The following is a 17,898-nucleotide window of genomic DNA, read 5'->3' as shown; positions in this document are numbered from 1 at the left end:
TCTGCTCTCCTGTGCGGGGAAAGTCCGGGGAAGGAGAAACATCTTCTCCCAAAGTTGTGCTTTGTTCTACAGGTTCTTTTAAAGATCACTGGAGGTGAGACTATAGAAAATGCTAACATCTGAGATTTTGCCTTTCTCAATTTATTCACCTTTAGGGCTCTATGCTCTCAACAGTTGCCTGAGTTATCTTTCTTTTTCATGGCAATGGGTCTTTCTTACTTTCACATTTCTTTCCTTACACTTAACTTTGGCTCATACTAAGATTCCAAGCTTACCTTTCCTGGCCCAATCCTTAATACATAAAAAGAAGGGTCTTATATTTAGAAAAAAAAAATCCTCCTCAATAAATAGAGTTTTCTAAACTAATGTCTCCCTAGGCACTCAAACACATTTAATTTAAAACAGAACAACAGAAATGACCCCTTTCATTCTTAACTGTATAAATTTACTCTTCCATGAAAATAGTGAGTTAAAGGAGCAAGGTTTACTGAGAATGAAAAGGTATTAGTTTCATATCTCAAAAATATGATCCCTGTTATATTAATAACAAAGAAAATATGTGGAAAAATTTGATAAAATCTAAGTGGTTATATAAAGAGCTATATGCATGCAAAAATTTGGAAAAGATTGCTATAAAATGTGGACAGTAGGGTAAATTATCAAGGAAGAGTACCATAAAATAAATAAATTGAAAAGATAAAATCTGAAAAAGCAAACAAGAATTAGGAGCAACTTGCAGAAGTCATAAAAGGAAATAAAAAAACTATTATTTTAAAGTGCCAGAGTAGGATGTTATTGCAATTTTAAAAGTCAAGAAGTATGTAAATTTTGGTAGCAATTTTTGCAATGCCAAATCCTCATAAAATTCTTCTAACAGTTCCACAAGTTGTATAAGTTAGCATATAATAAAAATATAAATTAATTTGAAGCATATACTATCACTTTCAGATCTGTTATACAGTGTCTACCTATTCAATATATATTGAATATATATATATATATACATATATATACATATATATGGGCTTAGAGTATATTAAAGGTCCTATTATTTCTGGTATACAGATTGTATATACTTGACTATGACTTCAGTAACACAGATGAAGACTGAGCCACAACTTGGGCAATAAAGGTTTTTCAACTGCAATCTAGTACCTTCGATATCATTTACTTATTTCAAAAAAGTGACATATTGTTTGTTCTGGGAACTAAACTGAATGAGATGAATCTTCAGTGCCTCAAATAGCTTCATTTATCAAATTAAAACTTTATGTAACCACATAAAGTTATTTCTATCCTTCACAGTTGGAAACATCCTGATACATTAAAAATGATTACAATCAGTAAGGTAACTCATACTTTCACAATATATAAGACAGCTTCTACATATAAGATAGCTTTGTTTTATGAATTTAACTTGCAATTGAGGAAATCAATATGCTGGGTCTTTTAAAATGCCTGTACTCTTTTTAAGACTCAACATATATCTTTAAAACTTTTGTATGGTTTGAATTTAATTTTACAAAGCAATATTTATTGCCTTTCAGAGTTCAGCACATCCCCAATCTTTGATACTGTGATGATACATTCACGATATATTCAGCTGAAACAGGAACACCAAACCTTTTCACTAGTTTGGCTAATTACCTGAACTGTGTTCTATCAGTTCTATGATTTCATGGGGGATTGAAAATTGCTAAGTCAAAGAATACCTTTTTCACCCACACAACTAATTTGTAAATAGATTCACAATGTTTGAATTTTATTTTATTTTTTTAAGATTTTATTTATTTATTTGACAGAGAGAGACACAGCGAGAGAGGGAACACAAGCAGGGGGAGTGGGAGAGGGAGAAGCAGGCTTCCCGCCGAGCAGGGAGCCCGACATGGGGCTCGATCCCAGGACCCTGGGATCACGACCTGAGCTGAAGGCAGACACTTAATGACTGAGCCACCCAGGCACCCCTCACAATGTTTGAATTTTAATGTGTCAATAATTCAAACTCAGTTTTGAAAGTTTTCGGACATTAGCTGGTATCGAAACAATGAAACAAGGATTCTAAGATGATTTTCACAAATGAGACTTCTTCAGTAACTCCAGTAAGAGTAGTTTAACCATTTTTTGCCTGAATAGTTATCTATTGGCAAGTGGTAAATTTGATAGATGTATGACAGAAGGAGAAAGAAATTAAATGATTAATAAAGTCATAAGTCTCATCTGCTAAATACCAAGAAAGAAAGAAATGATAAATGAGTAACAATGTTAATAACCTATAAGAATTTGAAGAAAGCCAATTCTAATCATCCTATAAATAAACATTTAAAAGGAAGATTTATTAAGCAACAGATTCAGTATTGAATTACATTTTTGGAAGATGATCCTATTAATAGAAGATTATCACTGGGGTGCCTGGGTGGTCAGCCGGTTAAGCGTTTGACTTTGGCTTGGGTCAGGATCTCGGCTGGGATCTTGGGATCAAGCCCCAAGTCAGATGTCAGGCTCCCTGCTCAGTGGGGAATCAGTTTGTCCCTCTCCCTCTGTTTCTGCTCTCTCTCTCTCTCACTGAAGAACATTTAAAGGAACTGAATGGGGACAAAGGGATTAAGAAATCATGATTGGAGAAAAGAACCTCCTTGATTTAAGTGCTTTTCAGTTGTTTCAGTCTGAGGAGGGGCATGGTATCAAAGAAGAGAAAATGTAAATTGATGAAAGGTTAAATTGCTGTGATAGCACCAGAGAGTTGAGCTTTCACTGAGATTATATTATCTGTGAGAGGAACAGGAGTGAAAAGTGAAAATCTTGCACTAATATCCCCTTTACCTGTGGGTCTGGAAAGCCATAATAAGTGGAAAAGGCTGGAGAGGCAAGGAGTCTGAAACATGGAAGCTTTACTATACAGACAATACACAAAAGTTTTGTATTTGGTATAATTTTGCATTTTATTTACTTCACATTATTTAAACATTGATTTCCAGCTTTGCTTCCTAATTACTAGTGGTGCTTTAAATTAAGAACAGTGCTCTTATGAAATTTTTTTCTTAATGATAATATGTACTGAAAGGAAGTGAATTTGAAAAAAAATGTTTTTAAATGTGATTAGCATTTGTGTGGGTAATCTACTGAAAAATAAACGGAAATTTCCCTTGTAACTGCAATCCTTCCTATAAAGGAAAATGTGCCCTTTAGAAGACATAACACATCTATTTGATGTGGTGCTCATTTGAGATTTAAAATATATGAGTTTAGCCTCTTTTAGGCTATTTAACTTTCTTCATATTTCAATTCCCTGCTAGTAAACCAAGGAAGATAATATTTTCACCTCTTGGAAACATTGTAAGGCACATTTTTTTTTGACCCAACTTAATACAAAATGTTCTGAGAAAGAATTTTTTTTTAATTTGAAAAATGTTCAAGCATTACTATTTGATTATTCTTTTTTTCTTTACACTTCAAATGCATTTAAATTCTTTAATCTACTGGGAATATGGTAGACTTCTTTCATTCCCATTACAGGCCTCAAATTCATTCCTTTTCCATTGTGTTTTTCTTGTTTGCCAAGCCAGCTGAATGTTCCCTCTTTATCATTCAAAACTCAAAACTGAACTATCCTCTCATGAAGGATATACTTCATGCAAAGCTTTTGAACATATATGTAGAACAGAACTCTGATTTATGGACAGTTCTTTAGCTTTACTTTAATTTTCCTTTTATTTTCATTGACAGCAAAATTTTCTGGAGAGTACAATCAAGATAGTGTATTCATAGAAATAACATTAATAGAAGCTTGGTCATAAATGAAAACAGTCATAATAAAGATCTCCTTTACCAAAGCATTCCACACAGAGAGATAACAGCACTATAATTAAAGAATTTGTTGTTTGTCACACAACAAATACAACAGAATTGCAATAACAAAATCATAATTTTATAAATGGTCTTATACTAAAAATAAAAGCAAAATATGAGATCATGCACTGGAGACAAAAGCTAAAAGTGAATAGTTATAGCAAAAACATTGCAGAAGATAAAAATGTTCAAGTATTGTGAGAAGAGAGGGAAGATTCAAATAAAACAGTTTCAGAATAAATCAATTACATTTACGACCCTAGGAGGGACACCGACATAATGGTTTTCATCCACTAATACTTTCTGCTGTTAGAATACATACTGTTACCCATTTAAAGGACAGATTCCATTTCCTTGGAGCGTGTCTACTGTTACAAGGATGGAATGAAATTCATTGTTTACCTTGATTACAAATAGACAGTAATACTTCAGGAGAAATATTCTCAAGAAAGGGCCAGTGTGACGCCCCAGAATAGTAGGGCCCTGGGGGTTAGGAAGCATGGACTCTAGCCCTAGTTTCATCATTGTCTGTGAAAGGTACTTCCCAGTCCTAAAATGAAATTTCACCTCATGTTTCAATTTTGCTGTAATTGAACTATCAGAACTAGCAGAGAGCAGTAAAAATAATGATAATAATAAAATAGTTTAATATTTTTATTGATGCTTAATTTTATTTTTTAAGCATTGAAAAAAGAAACTGGATCACTTAACGAAACTAAGAATCGTATAATGCTTTAGTGGGGTTGTTCCTACAGCATAGCAATTTCTTCCCCAACATAACTAATCTACACAGTGCCTTTATACTTTGTGGTTCACTACTATATCCTATTTGAACAGTGGCTAGTTTCTACATGATTAGGAAAGACATGTTTGTCATGGGAGTAAAAAAATAAAATTTGTCTGTTAAATTACACATAAATATAAGGTACAAATGTATTTTTAAAATACAGATTAAAATAATCACACTTGCATTGTGTACATACGAAAATACAGTATTTAATATTCAATATACACAGACACATTTATGATAAATGCAACTATTTGGCAATGCCAGTTCTTTCAGGGTTTTCTCTGTTCCCTATTTCCACATATATGGAAACAAAAATGCTTCGCTACAATCTCCTAGCTCTGGCGGACATCTTGAAGCAGTTTGTTAATCTCAGCCACTAGCTCACTGGCATCCATGAGTTCGTGTTTCCCGTCGTTCAGGTGGTTGAGCACATTGTCAAAATCATCTTCTTCATAATTTTCGGGGATCTCCTCCATGGCCGGCAGCCATTTCGAAGAAGGCTGCACGCTGGAGTGAGTTCCAAGTGGGGGACCAGAGTTGGTGGTGGGATTCTGAAAATGTGTACTGGCTGCCCAGGCGGCCACGCCTTGCGGGTAACCCACCGTCTTGGCTGGCAAAGGTCCCTTGCGACGTTCCAGGGAGTTGGACCGATCCACCTCGCTGCACTCAGGATAGGTGTCCAGGGAAGGGGGTAAGAGGCGCTGGAACACGCTGCTCATTTCCGAGAGCAGAGAGGATGTGCTGGTATCCCCGGAGTCCTCCTCGTTTGGCGAGTCCTTCCCAAAGGTGGAAAAACTCTTCTTCTTCTCACCTGCATCTGCAGGCTGAGCGTCCTCCTCAAGACTCTGATGCGGATGCTGCTGCTGGGGTTGCGCTGGGAATTCCTCCCCCGGAATGAACATGTTACTCCGATAGTCGGAGGATGGCGAGGGCAGCGGTGGCATCCAGCACTGGTCAGAGTGTCCCAGGACCCTGCACTCCTCCGTGCAAAGCCTCATAGCTACCCCAAGGGAAACAATAGGGATTCATGATCATACTTAGCATAACTCAAAATGATAGAAAAAAAATGTAATTTCATTTTTTTAAAAAATAGACCGAGACAGTTTTAAACTATGACCACCATACTTACCCGTTATTTTACACAGTAAATGGACTACACTTATGGATTTAATTTGAGTATCAGTTTTATGGACTTTTTTTTTTTTCCTGTTTATCAAATAAGGAAAGGAGGGTTGACTCACACACTTCTCAGGAATATTATTTCTGTTACTCAGGTAATGAGAAAATGGTTTTATAACTTATACATGAGGATGACTGAAAAAGAGCAAAGGTATGGGCGATGAAATATTTGCCGAACATAAATTCTCAAAAACCCAGGGCTGTAAGGTGAAATCCATAATTTTAGAATGCCGCCAGATAATTTTTGAGTAATACCTCTGAGTAGCTTTCTAGATGTTGAGGTCTACCTAACTTTACCTTTAATGGAAGCATTGGAAATATAATAAGCTATCAGGTCATTATCCTTATTAATCTCTCTCCAAAGTACTCTGGATTTATTGATTTGTTACTTAAAATAGCAGTGCAAATTATCCTCAACTAATTAATTAATCCATTGGTTATCTCTTCCAGTTGTTATAATGCCCTATTGGAATGTGAGTGGCCACACTCATAGAAAATAATAGATGATATTAGAAAAGCAGAAAATAAAGAGGAGAACAATTTCTAAATTTGCCAAATACAATAACTACACTACATAACAACAAAGGAATGCAAAAATGTAAAATATACTCCACAAACCATCTATCTCTTTCAGTGACAATATGGTCTGTTTGGTATAATGATCTTATTTTAGAGCAAGTGATAGAATGCAGAAAATGCAAAGTAATTATCTTACATTTGAATGAAAACTGGATTGATATCAACCATTCCTATCTATTCAGAGCTAATTCTCTAGATCTGGCCACTGAGGAAAGACCTCTCTTCTTCCCAAGTTATTGCGAAAAAGGATGATTCTTGAACAATGTCGAATCCTTTATTAGGGGAAGCAAGTAGTCTATTGTATTTATTGCTGTATCCCCAGCACCAGGTAAAGTGTCTGCATAGAATAAGCATTCACTATATATTTTCTAAACATCAGAAAAATGCAAATCAAAACCAAAATGAGATATTACTTCAAATCTGTCAGGATGGCTGTTATATTAAAAAAAAAAAAAAAAACAAGTGTTGGCAAATGTGGAGAAATTAGAATACTTGTACACTGTTGCTAAGAACACAAAGTGGTGCAGCCACTATGGAAAACAATATGGAAATTTCCCCCCAAAATAAAAATATAACTACCATAGGGGCACCTGGGTGGCTCAGTCGGTTAAGCGGCTGCCTTCAGCTTAGGTCATGATCCCAGGGTCCTGGATTTGAGCACCATGTCGGGCTCCTTGCTCGGCGGAGAGCCTGCTTCTCCCTCTCCCTCTGCCTGCCTAACGCTCCCCCTGCTTGTGCTCTCTCTCTCACTCACTATCTCTCTCTCTGTGTCAAATAAATAAAATCTTAAAATATATATATATGTATAAAAAAAATATATATAGACATATAACTACCATATTATCCAGCAATCCCACTTCTGGGTATTTATTCAAAAGAATTGAAATCAGGATCTCAAAGAGATATTAGCACTCCCCTGTTCCCTGCAGCACTATTCACAATAGCCAGATGTGAAAACAACCTGAATGCCCACCAACAGATGAATGGATAGAGAAAATGTAGTATATGCATACAATGGAATATTATTTAGCCTTAAAATAGGAAGAAAAGTCTCCATTATGTGAAAACATAGATGAACCTTGAGGACATTATACTTAGTGAAATAAGCCAGGACAAATACTGCATGATCCTATGTATATAAGGTATCTAAAATGAACAAACTCATAGAATCCAAGAGTGGAACGGTGGTTGCTAGAAGGTGTGTGTGTGCAGGGAGTTGAGGAAATGGGGCACTGCTCATGAATGGGCATCAAGTTTTGGTTAAGCAAGATGAGTAAGTTCTGGAGATCTGCTATACAACATTGTACCTATGGTTAACAATACTGTATTGTACAATTAAAAATCTGTTAAGAGGGTAGATCTCATGTTCAGTGTTCTTATGCAATAAAATAACATTTTTAAAAATATTTAGATACAAAAAAAGGAAAGTGAAGAGTAACTGTTTCCTTTCAGAAAAAGAAAAATGGGGCACCTGGGTGGCTCAGTCTGTTAAGTGTCCAACTCTTGATTTCAGCTCAGGTCATGATCTCAGGGTTGTGAGATTGAGCCCCGTGTCAGGTTCCATGCCCAGCTTAAGATTCTCTCTCTCTCACTGCTTCTCCCTCTACCCCCACCCTCCATCCCTCTCTTAAAAAAAAAAAAAAAAAAGGAGAAATGGAGGAGTTTGTTGAAAGGTGTAGAAGTCACTGCCCTTCATCACTTAAACTTTGAAGATAGTTCAGTTTTATACCTCATCAACTCTGGACCTCAGTTTTTAATAGAGAAGGGGTTAATCTGAGGAACAAAAATGATAGCAAGTATACCAGGTGAGAACAAAAGTCTGATTGGCAGGAAAGCTAAAAATACAAAGAAAGTAGGGAAAATGCAGAGGTAGCGTTGAGTGTTAACTGTGGGTAAGACAAAGGGCAAATACTGGGAATCCTTGTGTACTTTTGCTGTGAAGAAAGGCTAAGTTTAAATAAGGATGGATGATTTAAGAATAAAAGCATGCTTAGATGTACTGACTTCATGCATTATTACTGCTTGGAAATATTTACCAAGCATTGCTCATCATTTAATGTGGACAAAACCAAAAGGAGTTGAAAGTAACTAGAATGCCTTAATAGCAATGAGGTTTTCTCAGCAGTGAAATAATTCTCAAAGTGGTAATGAAGTTTTTTTCCCTAATTCCCTGGGTCTCTGAAAATGGAAAAGAGATCTGTCTATCTTGTCTTACACACATCCTGTTAGACGGAAGGGAAACAGATCTGATGACACCTTTCATTTGTTTTCCGGCCTTTAACTCTGTGGGAAGGACTTAATTGTTTGATTGATTGTTTGATAGGCTTTGTTTTCTTTTAATATTTAATGACAGGAGGAAAAAAATGAAAAATTACATAGGCTTTTAAGAATCCTGCATATGATCAATTTTCTAGAGACCTGAATATAATGAACATATAACCAAAAATACAATCTGGATGATGTATTAAAATGATGGCACATGTTCAAAAGTAATTTGGTTACAGGAATTTTTAAAACAGGGAATGCCATTTTACAACTTTGCAGTAAATAAGTGGAGCTTTAATTATAAAATAATAAATTAACATACAATTTTTCAAATTCATAAAGTAGGAAATATTGATGAAGAAAAGCTAATGGAGAGAAGGTTGGGAAAAATTAATAGAGATGGGGGGCAGTGGCACAAAATAAGGCATTTCTGTTTCATTGATATTTTCAAACTTTTCCCTGGAGACTCAACTATTTAAAAACATTCTCAGTGTACACGTAATTCAGTGCCACAGAGGTTTCATACCACAACCAATAAGTTAAAACTTATTGGCAAGTGGTGCATGTGGTTAATCTCTCTGTCTCTTCTTGAAAGCGGCCAGGTGGTTAGATTTCCTCTGGGAAGGGGAGGCTATGAGGAAGCAGAGACCTCTTCTTTCCCACCACATGACTATCAATTTTGTGACTGTACTATACTTTATAGGTACACCCTAAGGTAAGAAGAAGAAATAAAAAACCTGGGTCTAATGTCTATCAAGCCATTCGTTACAGAGTAACCAATCGGTTATGTCTTCAGAGCCTGCCATATGTCAAGTGAGATGATAGCTCCCTGTCCTCAAATGGTTTCTGATCCAGTTCTGAGTCAAGTGTAACAAATGAAGCCCTAAATGCCCAGTTAAAGTGCCAGGCTATATGGTGCTGAAGGCATGTCAAAAAAAGAGAAAAAGAGGGAAAGTGGAGGCTGCAGTAGTTAAAGGAAGAGGAACTTGAAACAATTTTGAGAGATGAACAGGACTCAGATGGACACAGTGATGAGAAGCCAGATTTTTTTCAGGAAGAAAGGCAACATGAGCAAAGGACCGGTGTGTTATGTGAAGAGATGGCTCTGCCTATTGCAAAAGACACAAAAAAAGCCAAAATGGAGATTTAATAAGCTAGCAGTGGATTTTATCGGCCTTGGAATGCCAAGGGAAGTAGTTTTATTAGGTGTTGCTGGGCCACAAAAGTCAATTAGTGATTTTGAACCAAAAAAAGGTCAATTAAAATGTTCTGAAAAAGCTGTTCGAGCTGCATAAAAGAAATACTTGACAAAGGGAGGAGGTGCTAGAGAGTGAATATCAGCTTGTGTGCGGGTACAGTAAACCAGCCATGGAAGAAAGGCCAGAACTGGGATACCAGCCATGACAATGGACAGAACATGGAATTGAAGAGAAATGTTTGAGTTAAGTAATCACAGATGGCAGATTAATGAAAAGTGGAATGAGCACAATAAAGGAGTATCACAAGAAACAAAATCAAATGCCTTTATAAATCATTCTGGTGCAGCTGATAGATTGGGAAAATGGAAATTTTGCAGGAATATGTGTAGCACTGTAGTTCAAAGTTGAATGAGTAAGGAAGAAAGTATGTTGACAAACATGAGCTAACAGACAAAAATGCTTGCTGATTTTACTGCTCAGAATGCAGGATATTTCTGTGGGAATTAATAGAATGAATGACCAGAAATGACCTTGTTGGCAGGCAATGCAACATAACATAATCTATATTTGATCACAGTTTAGTGCAGAGAAATAGTTGGAATAAGACACTTAAGTCCTAAAAATATACATGCTTTTGAAAACTGCCCTGATTCTGTTAATGGAATTCAGATGTGGACTTGCATTTTTTTTTTTCTACTTGGGCTATTTCCTGGGAATATAAGTTTATAAAGCACAAGTTTTATACCATAACGTGCTGGCAGAAGCTGCCAGAATGAATAATAAACCAGAAAATGGTTGAAGTATCATCAGAATGATGGTCATAATTAAAGGATGGTTATCTCTGTATAGATTCTCAATATGCACATTTCTTTCCATACTAGCCAGACATGAATAAAGCTTAAAATACTTTATAAATCACTGGTAATATCCCGGTGCTCTATGCCACCAGAATGCTTTCCCCACATGGAGGCAAGTAGCCAGTAAGAAAGAAATCTATCTATTGTAAAACAACACCATAAACCTACAATATAGCTTTCCTGCTACACACCTAGATTAAGTATGGTTGTGTAAATATGGAATTTTTTAAAGGACTATCTATATAGTAAGTGGTGTTATTACTGATAATCTAAAAGTGAACCTCTAACTTTGCAAAGAAATGTTAACTTATAAGGAGTCTAAAGCCACTCACTAAACAAGATTCACTATTACCTAGATTTTATATCTACCCATTGTTTCCTCAATAGCTTTATTAGCATTTTTTAACGTAATCATTAGATAACTCTTCTGCCATGAACATATCTGGTCTTGGTAGCTTTGAAAGAGTGAAAGAGAAGTCTTGCCTTTTTCTAAAACAGGTTAGCTGTTACAATTATGCAATTTCAGAATTAAAAAGGATTTTAGGCATCATTTAGGCCCCCAAATGGAAAGGTTATCTAAATAGGGAAAGTTCTTTTCCCTTTAACTATGCCAATAAATTAACATTTCAATGAATAGACTCTGTACAATTTAAAAAATAACTTACACATTACAATATTGATGTTATGCCCATTATACTACTTTTCTGTTTTATGAAATAATGTAATTTAGGAAATCACATTATCCAAAATTGGGGACCAATATTCCAAATTAGAGTTCCATCAGTATCATTGAATCATAGAAATTTAGCCAGACAGTTCTTTCATTTCATTGGTAAAAATAATAAAAGTGACTCTCTTTGAGCAAGTTTTCTGAGGCTGTATATATCCCACTAGATTTTCAGAGATTTATTTTCTTCCTTTAAATAGGGAGTCTATGAATAAAACAAAGAAACAAAGACACTACTGTGCAAACACTGGTTCTCGCGTACACTGTAGCCCTCAATGTTACTAGAAGTCCTTTCCACACGTTCATCCTGCCAGAGATGCAGTATCTAGTAATGTCATATCATAAGGGAATAGGCAGCATTCAATCATTTCATAGACAGTAGTGAGGCTTAAAGAACATGAGAACAAATACATTACTAAACTTATCTTTTTAAAAAAACTGTTGCTTCAAGTTCATGTTTAAGAGTGTGGGGATTGGTTCAAATACCACCTCTACCATGTATAAACTGCCTGATTTGGGACACGTTTTTTAACCTTTATAAGCTTCAGTTTTCAAACCTAAACAAAAACAACAACAACAACAACAACAAAACCAAGAACACTACCCTACTACCACCCCATTACCAATTCCTATGTCTGTCAAAGTGTTCGGAGACAGAATGCGGGTACCGACGTCCTCACGGGGCCTGGGTAATTGCCAGGACCCTGTTGGTTACTACCGGGGGCAACTACTAGAACCTTCTATGCAGTGCTTTTGCCTGCATTTCCGTGGCTCTCTGAAGCTGCCCCGCGACTATTTCCTAAACTCTCTTACTTATCTGTGTTTAGAAAATGGATGTTTGATAGAACTCAAACGGGTCATAGTTTTGTTCTGCCTTTCTTTCATTTGTCAAATGGCAGTCATTGGATCAACATTCCCTGGAATTTAGAAACATAAGTAGCCAAAGCAACATTTATGTGTTCCTACGAGTTGATTTAATATTACAGTCTCTAGGAACAGGGTTGTTACAGTGATGTAGTCAGGATTTACCCAGTTGGTTCACAGAGTTTCTACTGCACAACTAGAGAGGGGGACTCTAAGGAAAATGTGGCTCATAACTTACTAGGATCTCCTCCATGTAGCTATGTACTTATAAACTCCCCTCTTTAACTCCAGTTCTTTTCCACTACAGTGCAGATAGAAAATGAAAGGTGGCAAAATATTCTATGCTTACCACCTAAAAGATGCATTCTTTGTCCTATTTTTGGTGATAGAAGTGGACCATTTTCTAGTGTATTTTAATCTCTGATTCTGTGAGTTGGTTCCCATCACAGGAAATTTGCGTTCTCCAAATTATAGTCTAGTTCACCACGAGGCACGGAAACAGGCTGTTTGAATAACAACAACCACCCAGTAATTTCATAAAGAGTTGCTCAAGAGTGTCCTGTGGCAGTCCTGTGGATGGGGCAGGAAGAGGAAAGAAGTGGTGTGGTTTTCTATCCTCCTCTCCCCACTCCTTCCTTCTTGTCCTGCTAGGCTCTCTTGCTTACTCCTTCTCTATCACCTGCTTCATATGAATTCTAAGAAAATGATTCTGAAAGTGTGCCAGGTCATGTTCATTGCTAATAGCGTACAGATGACAGATAACTTCCGTGCAAAGGACAAAGAAAAATCTAAGCATGGGAGAGACTGTTCACTTCATTGGTGGAGCAGATCTGAAAATAAGGATTTACCATCTATCACTACCCTCTTACCTGCTGGAATTCTTCCATCTGTAAGAAACAGGTCACTGAATCCTTCACCCAGCAGCCTATCTATTGGTGAATCTCGCCCCAAATCATAATCACTGTCTCCTGCTTCACTGTCACCACGGCCACTGTCTTTCAAGCTAAATTTGTCCATGTCTTGGAGGGCATATCTAGAAAGATGAATCAGAGAAAGTATGGTTCTTACTTGTCAGCATTCATGTCAGTGGGACTCAATAGGTAGCAGGAAGATAATTCATACCTATAGCTCCTGGAATATTTGTTTCCTCGAAAACTTGGCCTTGGCTGATACTGCCCCTGGTGAAGCATTGAAAGAAGCTGGGAGACCTGCTGGAAACCAAATAGACAGAACTGATTTCTGGAAACAAACCCCCAAATACTCACAAGCTTTACACAAGGAAAAACAGTTGCTCACTATTTCATCCTAATTAATTGAACATGTTATCTCTGGTTTAAAGATTTATACATACTGGAATGTGGCAGACTACGCAGCCAGCCACCACACGTAACTGAATCTATCCCAGAGAGATTTGAATGATCTCATACACTGACTTTTTCTTTTGGAAAGAGAACTCCTTGATAAATAACAGATTGATTTCTTTTATTTTTTCAGTTCAGATTAAAGTGATCAGTTACAAAAATATGTGGAAAATGTTGTAAAATACAACATTCGAACACATGCAGCTACAATCACGTCAGGAAAATTTCAAAAGTTGAACAAATGTGACATGAATTCAGATGGCATTCTGGAGGCCTCAGTTATTTTGTTTGTTTGTTTGTTTTGTTTTTTGGGTAGGAACCACAACTATGAGAATAAAACAAGTCCTTTTATTTTTGGCTTCCAGTATCTTAACCTGGGAAGTAAGGGTATTCTAATTAGATAGTCATTTGGGAGCTTCACATTTATTTTTCAATATTCTACATAATTCATGCAAGCAAATTCTTTAAGAAAAACAAAACAGCCCGCTAAGGTATGAATACTTGCTACATACACGTAATACAACTTGTATCCTATTTAATTTGAATATTGTTAATCTTGTTTACTTCTTAATGGAAACACTTAAGAACTAACGCATACACAACTTCTGAACACTAACAGCTGACTTGCTCAGTGAATTGGAGCAGGGTATGATCTTACCTCAACAGCAGGAGTGGCATGGGTGAGTTCTAATGAGAAACTCTCTGGCACGTGGTTGGATGAGATTGTCACCAAACTGTTGAGGGACTGGTGACTGTGGTGACTCTGCCGGCTGCCCATCTGCCCTCTTTCCAAGGTGGGAGACGAAGATGGAGACGATCTGTGATGAGATCTGATGGGCAGAGTGCCATTCATGGTCGGCACCAATGTAATGTCCCCTTTGTGAATCTGCCTGGATGGCCTTTTTGGGTGGTGCTGGTAAGTGGACTCTGCTACCCTGCAGTTGTAGGATCTGGTGTCTTTCTTTTCTCGGTTACACCTAGTTGCAAACAGCACCATAATAACCAACAACACTGCACAAATTGCTCCTAAGGAAATAATTATAATCATGGAGACATCCAAAGATGCCTGGCTTACTGAGGTCATTGCTGTGCTCGTCACTGACTCTGCATATTCAAAGATCATACACTTCAGAAGGACTTTGGTATGCAGCTGAGGATTGCCTTTGTCCTGGATGATGACTGAGAGCTCCCATTCTGTGTAGGAAACAGATTCCATGCTCATGTTGGTATGGATGTCACATGATCGTGGATCAATTAAAAAAATATTCTCCTCATTACCTGCTACGATGGAGCAACTGAGTTCAGCATTCACACCAGAGTCTCTGTCAATTGCCCTTATTCTCGTGACATGAAAGCCACTTTCGGCCCCTTTGGGTATGGAGATTTCTGCAGTATTATTGCGCAGCGCAGGCCCTATAACCACAGGGACATTGTCATTTTCATCAATGATGGTGAGCACAACTGTGGTATTGCTTGCTAGTTGCTTTGGACTTCCTCCATCTCTCGCTTCAACCGCAAAAGTGATCTGACTCACTTCCTCATGATCAAAGATTCTGAGGGCATAGATGGCTCCATTAGATGGGTCAATGGTTACATATGTAGTTATGGAACTTCCCAGGATAAAACTCTCCAAAATGGTATATGTAACCTGGCCGTTTTCTCCAAGATCGGGATCTGTGGCTGTAACAGTGGTGATATATGCCCCTGGCGAGTTATTCTCTGAGATTGCAAATTCATATCGACTTCTCTGGAAGTGGGGTGGATTGTCATTTATATCATTGATCTGAACAGTAAAATGTTTTACTGTAGAAAGACTGGGTGTCCCCTTGTCCTCAGCGATTACGGTCAAACTGTATTCAGATCTCTTTTCTCTATCCAGTGTGGCATTCGTCAAGATTAAATAATTGTTTTCGTAAGTTTTCTGCAGTTTAAAGTGACCATGTCCATGAAGCTTACAAACTATTTCTCCATTCAGCCCAGAATCCTTGTCCTGAACCCTGACCAAAGCAACAAATGTGTCGATAGGATCCCCTTCAAAGATATAAGATATTTCTTCTTTTCCGGGGGACATGAGGTTTATGTTAATTTCAGGCTTATTGTCATTAACATCCACAACCTTAATTATAATTTTGCAATGAGCTGGGATTGAATTTGGACCCAAATCTTGAGCCTGAACATCAATCTCATAGGATTTGGTGATTTCATAATCCACTTGCTTGAAAAGAGTCAAATGTCCTCTTTCTGAATCGATTTTAAAAGTCTCTATAATTTTGGGAGACACATGACTGCTGAAGGAATATACAATTTTCCCATTAGCGCCCTCATCTGGATCAGTGGCATTCAGATCAAGGAGCAAAGTGCCAACAGGGGAGTTTTCTAAGAGTTGTATTATATAAGACTGCTGCTCAAAAGCAGGGCTGTTGTCATTGGAGTCGGAAATGCTTATTTTTAGTAGGGATGAGCCAGACCTCTGAGGCACCCCCATGTCTGAGGCAGTGAGCTGAAGCTCATAGCTTGACTTCAGCTCCCGATCCAGCTCTCTGACCACTATGAGTTCTGCATACTTGGCTCCATCCGTCCTGGTCCGAACCTCAATATTAAAAAAATCATTGGCAGAGAGAGAGTACGTGTGGAGGGAATTTTCCCCAACATCTGGATCAAATGCACTGTCCAGAGGGATGCGAGTCCCAACTGCTGCACTCTCAGATATCTCAATAGGTATGACAGATCTTGAAAACTGGGGAGAATTGTCATTAATATCCAGCACTTCGACTTCAATATGGAAAAGCTGCAGATGCTCAGTGGGTAGAGTGATCACATCAAACTCTATGGAACAGTTCAAGTTTTTCTGGCATAGTTGTTCACGGTCGATTTTAGCCCCTATGCTGATTTCTCCGTTATCCTCATTTACTACAAGGAGAGGAGAATTTCCCCTTTGCATGGCTCGAAAGCGAACGGTGGAAGGATTAGGTAGCTTAACTAAAACATCAGCCACATCCTCTGATAGTCTTGCAATTACGGATCCAACCCTCTGCTCCTCATAAATCCTGTATTTCAAATTCTTGCCCAGTACATCATAGCTGAAAGATAGCATCAGGAGTGCAAAAACAAATCTAAAGTGCATTTTAGCATTCATTTGGCACATCGGTCAGTTTAGGAGATTCCTCACACAGACCAAGTTAAAACAGCAAAGCAATTCCCTCAACTTCCTTTGGCAACTTAAAGCTAAGCTACATTTGGTACTTGAAACTTGAAATCGGCTCTTAATAATACAGCACAGCAATCAACAGCTCGCAAACTTTTGTTTTATACACACCGTGTCACGACTTCCAGATATTATTGGCGTCGAGTCCGATCCTTGCATTTGTTTGGCTGTCCTCTCTGCAGGCAGAGAAGAGTGTCACCTCCGCGTCTCCCCCCTCGTGTAGTCGGAATCCATCTATTGCAGGGTGCTGGCGGAGCCTGCAGTGAATCTTTCTCGAGCGATTCTTTCTCCCTTTCTCTGCTCGGCTGCAGACTAAACACACCCGTGATTGCTGACTCCAGTCTAAAATCTGTACAACTTCACTTCAACTCAGACAAAGCTCTCTTGCCCGGCGTGTGTTGAATCGCTTCCAGCCAATCAGCGTCCTTCCAAATCAAAAGCTGATGGAGTCCCCAAAGCGAGGGCGGTCGAGAGTGGAGGGTGGAGAGGGAGAGAGACCAGCTAGGAGGAAGGCGGGGGCTGGGGGCGCGGCGGGGAGAGCAGGGAGGAGGGCTGGTGGGGGCTGGAGGAGGAGGCTGGGAGCCGCTCCTTCCCTGCTCCTCCCTTCCTCCTCCCTACTCCCCCTCATCCTTTCAATCTACTGCATTCACTTTCTCTGAGCGTGCCACGACAAAGGGGAGACAAATTACAGAAGAAAAACTTTAAATCAACTTCTGGTCGCCTTTATTTATATGGCATTTTAAATTGTTCTGGTTTTCTTAATTGCCCTTTCTTCTTCCACAAACATGCAATCATCTTGCTTTTCATAGTCTTTAAGTACTGGTTTAACTTAAAACACCTCTAAGTGCATTTTGTTGGTGAAGGAATTTAATAAAATTTGAAAACTTGCTTCTAATTATGCTTCTCAGACCGCTTCCTTCCCCTCCCCCTCTGCAAATACTTGGGTCTTTCTCCTGTGAGCACAAGCAGATTTTCTTGGAGCCCTGTTTGAAAGAACAGAACAAGTAAGGAGGTTTCATTTTCTGC

At 38.1% G+C, this 17,898-nt stretch overlaps 1 protein-coding gene across 2 annotated transcripts; it reads right to left on the bottom strand.

The window, feature by feature from the left end:
- Window positions 1–2,926: 2,926 nt before the first annotated feature.
- On the bottom strand, window positions 2,927–17,305 carry PCDH18 (protocadherin 18). 2 transcript variants are annotated; one of them, XM_021679345.1, is made up of 4 exons: window positions 14,326–17,305; window positions 13,429–13,514; window positions 13,176–13,339; window positions 2,927–5,636 (listed from the first exon to the last, which is right to left on the bottom strand). In XM_021679345.1, the coding sequence occupies exons 1-4, from the start codon at window positions 16,810–16,812 to the stop codon at window positions 4,969–4,971; spliced, it is 3,405 nt and encodes a 1,134-aa protein (XP_021535020.1). In that variant the 5' UTR covers window positions 16,813–17,305; the 3' UTR covers window positions 2,927–4,968. The 2 variants fall into 2 exon arrangements, with proteins under 2 accessions (XP_021535020.1, XP_021535021.1); XM_021679346.2 differs by having other exon boundaries at window positions 4,245–5,636; window positions 13,429–13,517.
- Between the last annotated feature and the right edge of the window lie 593 nt (window positions 17,306–17,898).

Source organism: Neomonachus schauinslandi, chromosome 2 (genome assembly GCF_002201575.2).
Source record: "Neomonachus schauinslandi chromosome 2, ASM220157v2, whole genome shotgun sequence".
NCBI lineage: Eukaryota > Metazoa > Chordata > Mammalia > Carnivora > Phocidae > Neomonachus > Neomonachus schauinslandi.
This window is presented reverse-complemented; position numbering and strand designations above follow the sequence as displayed.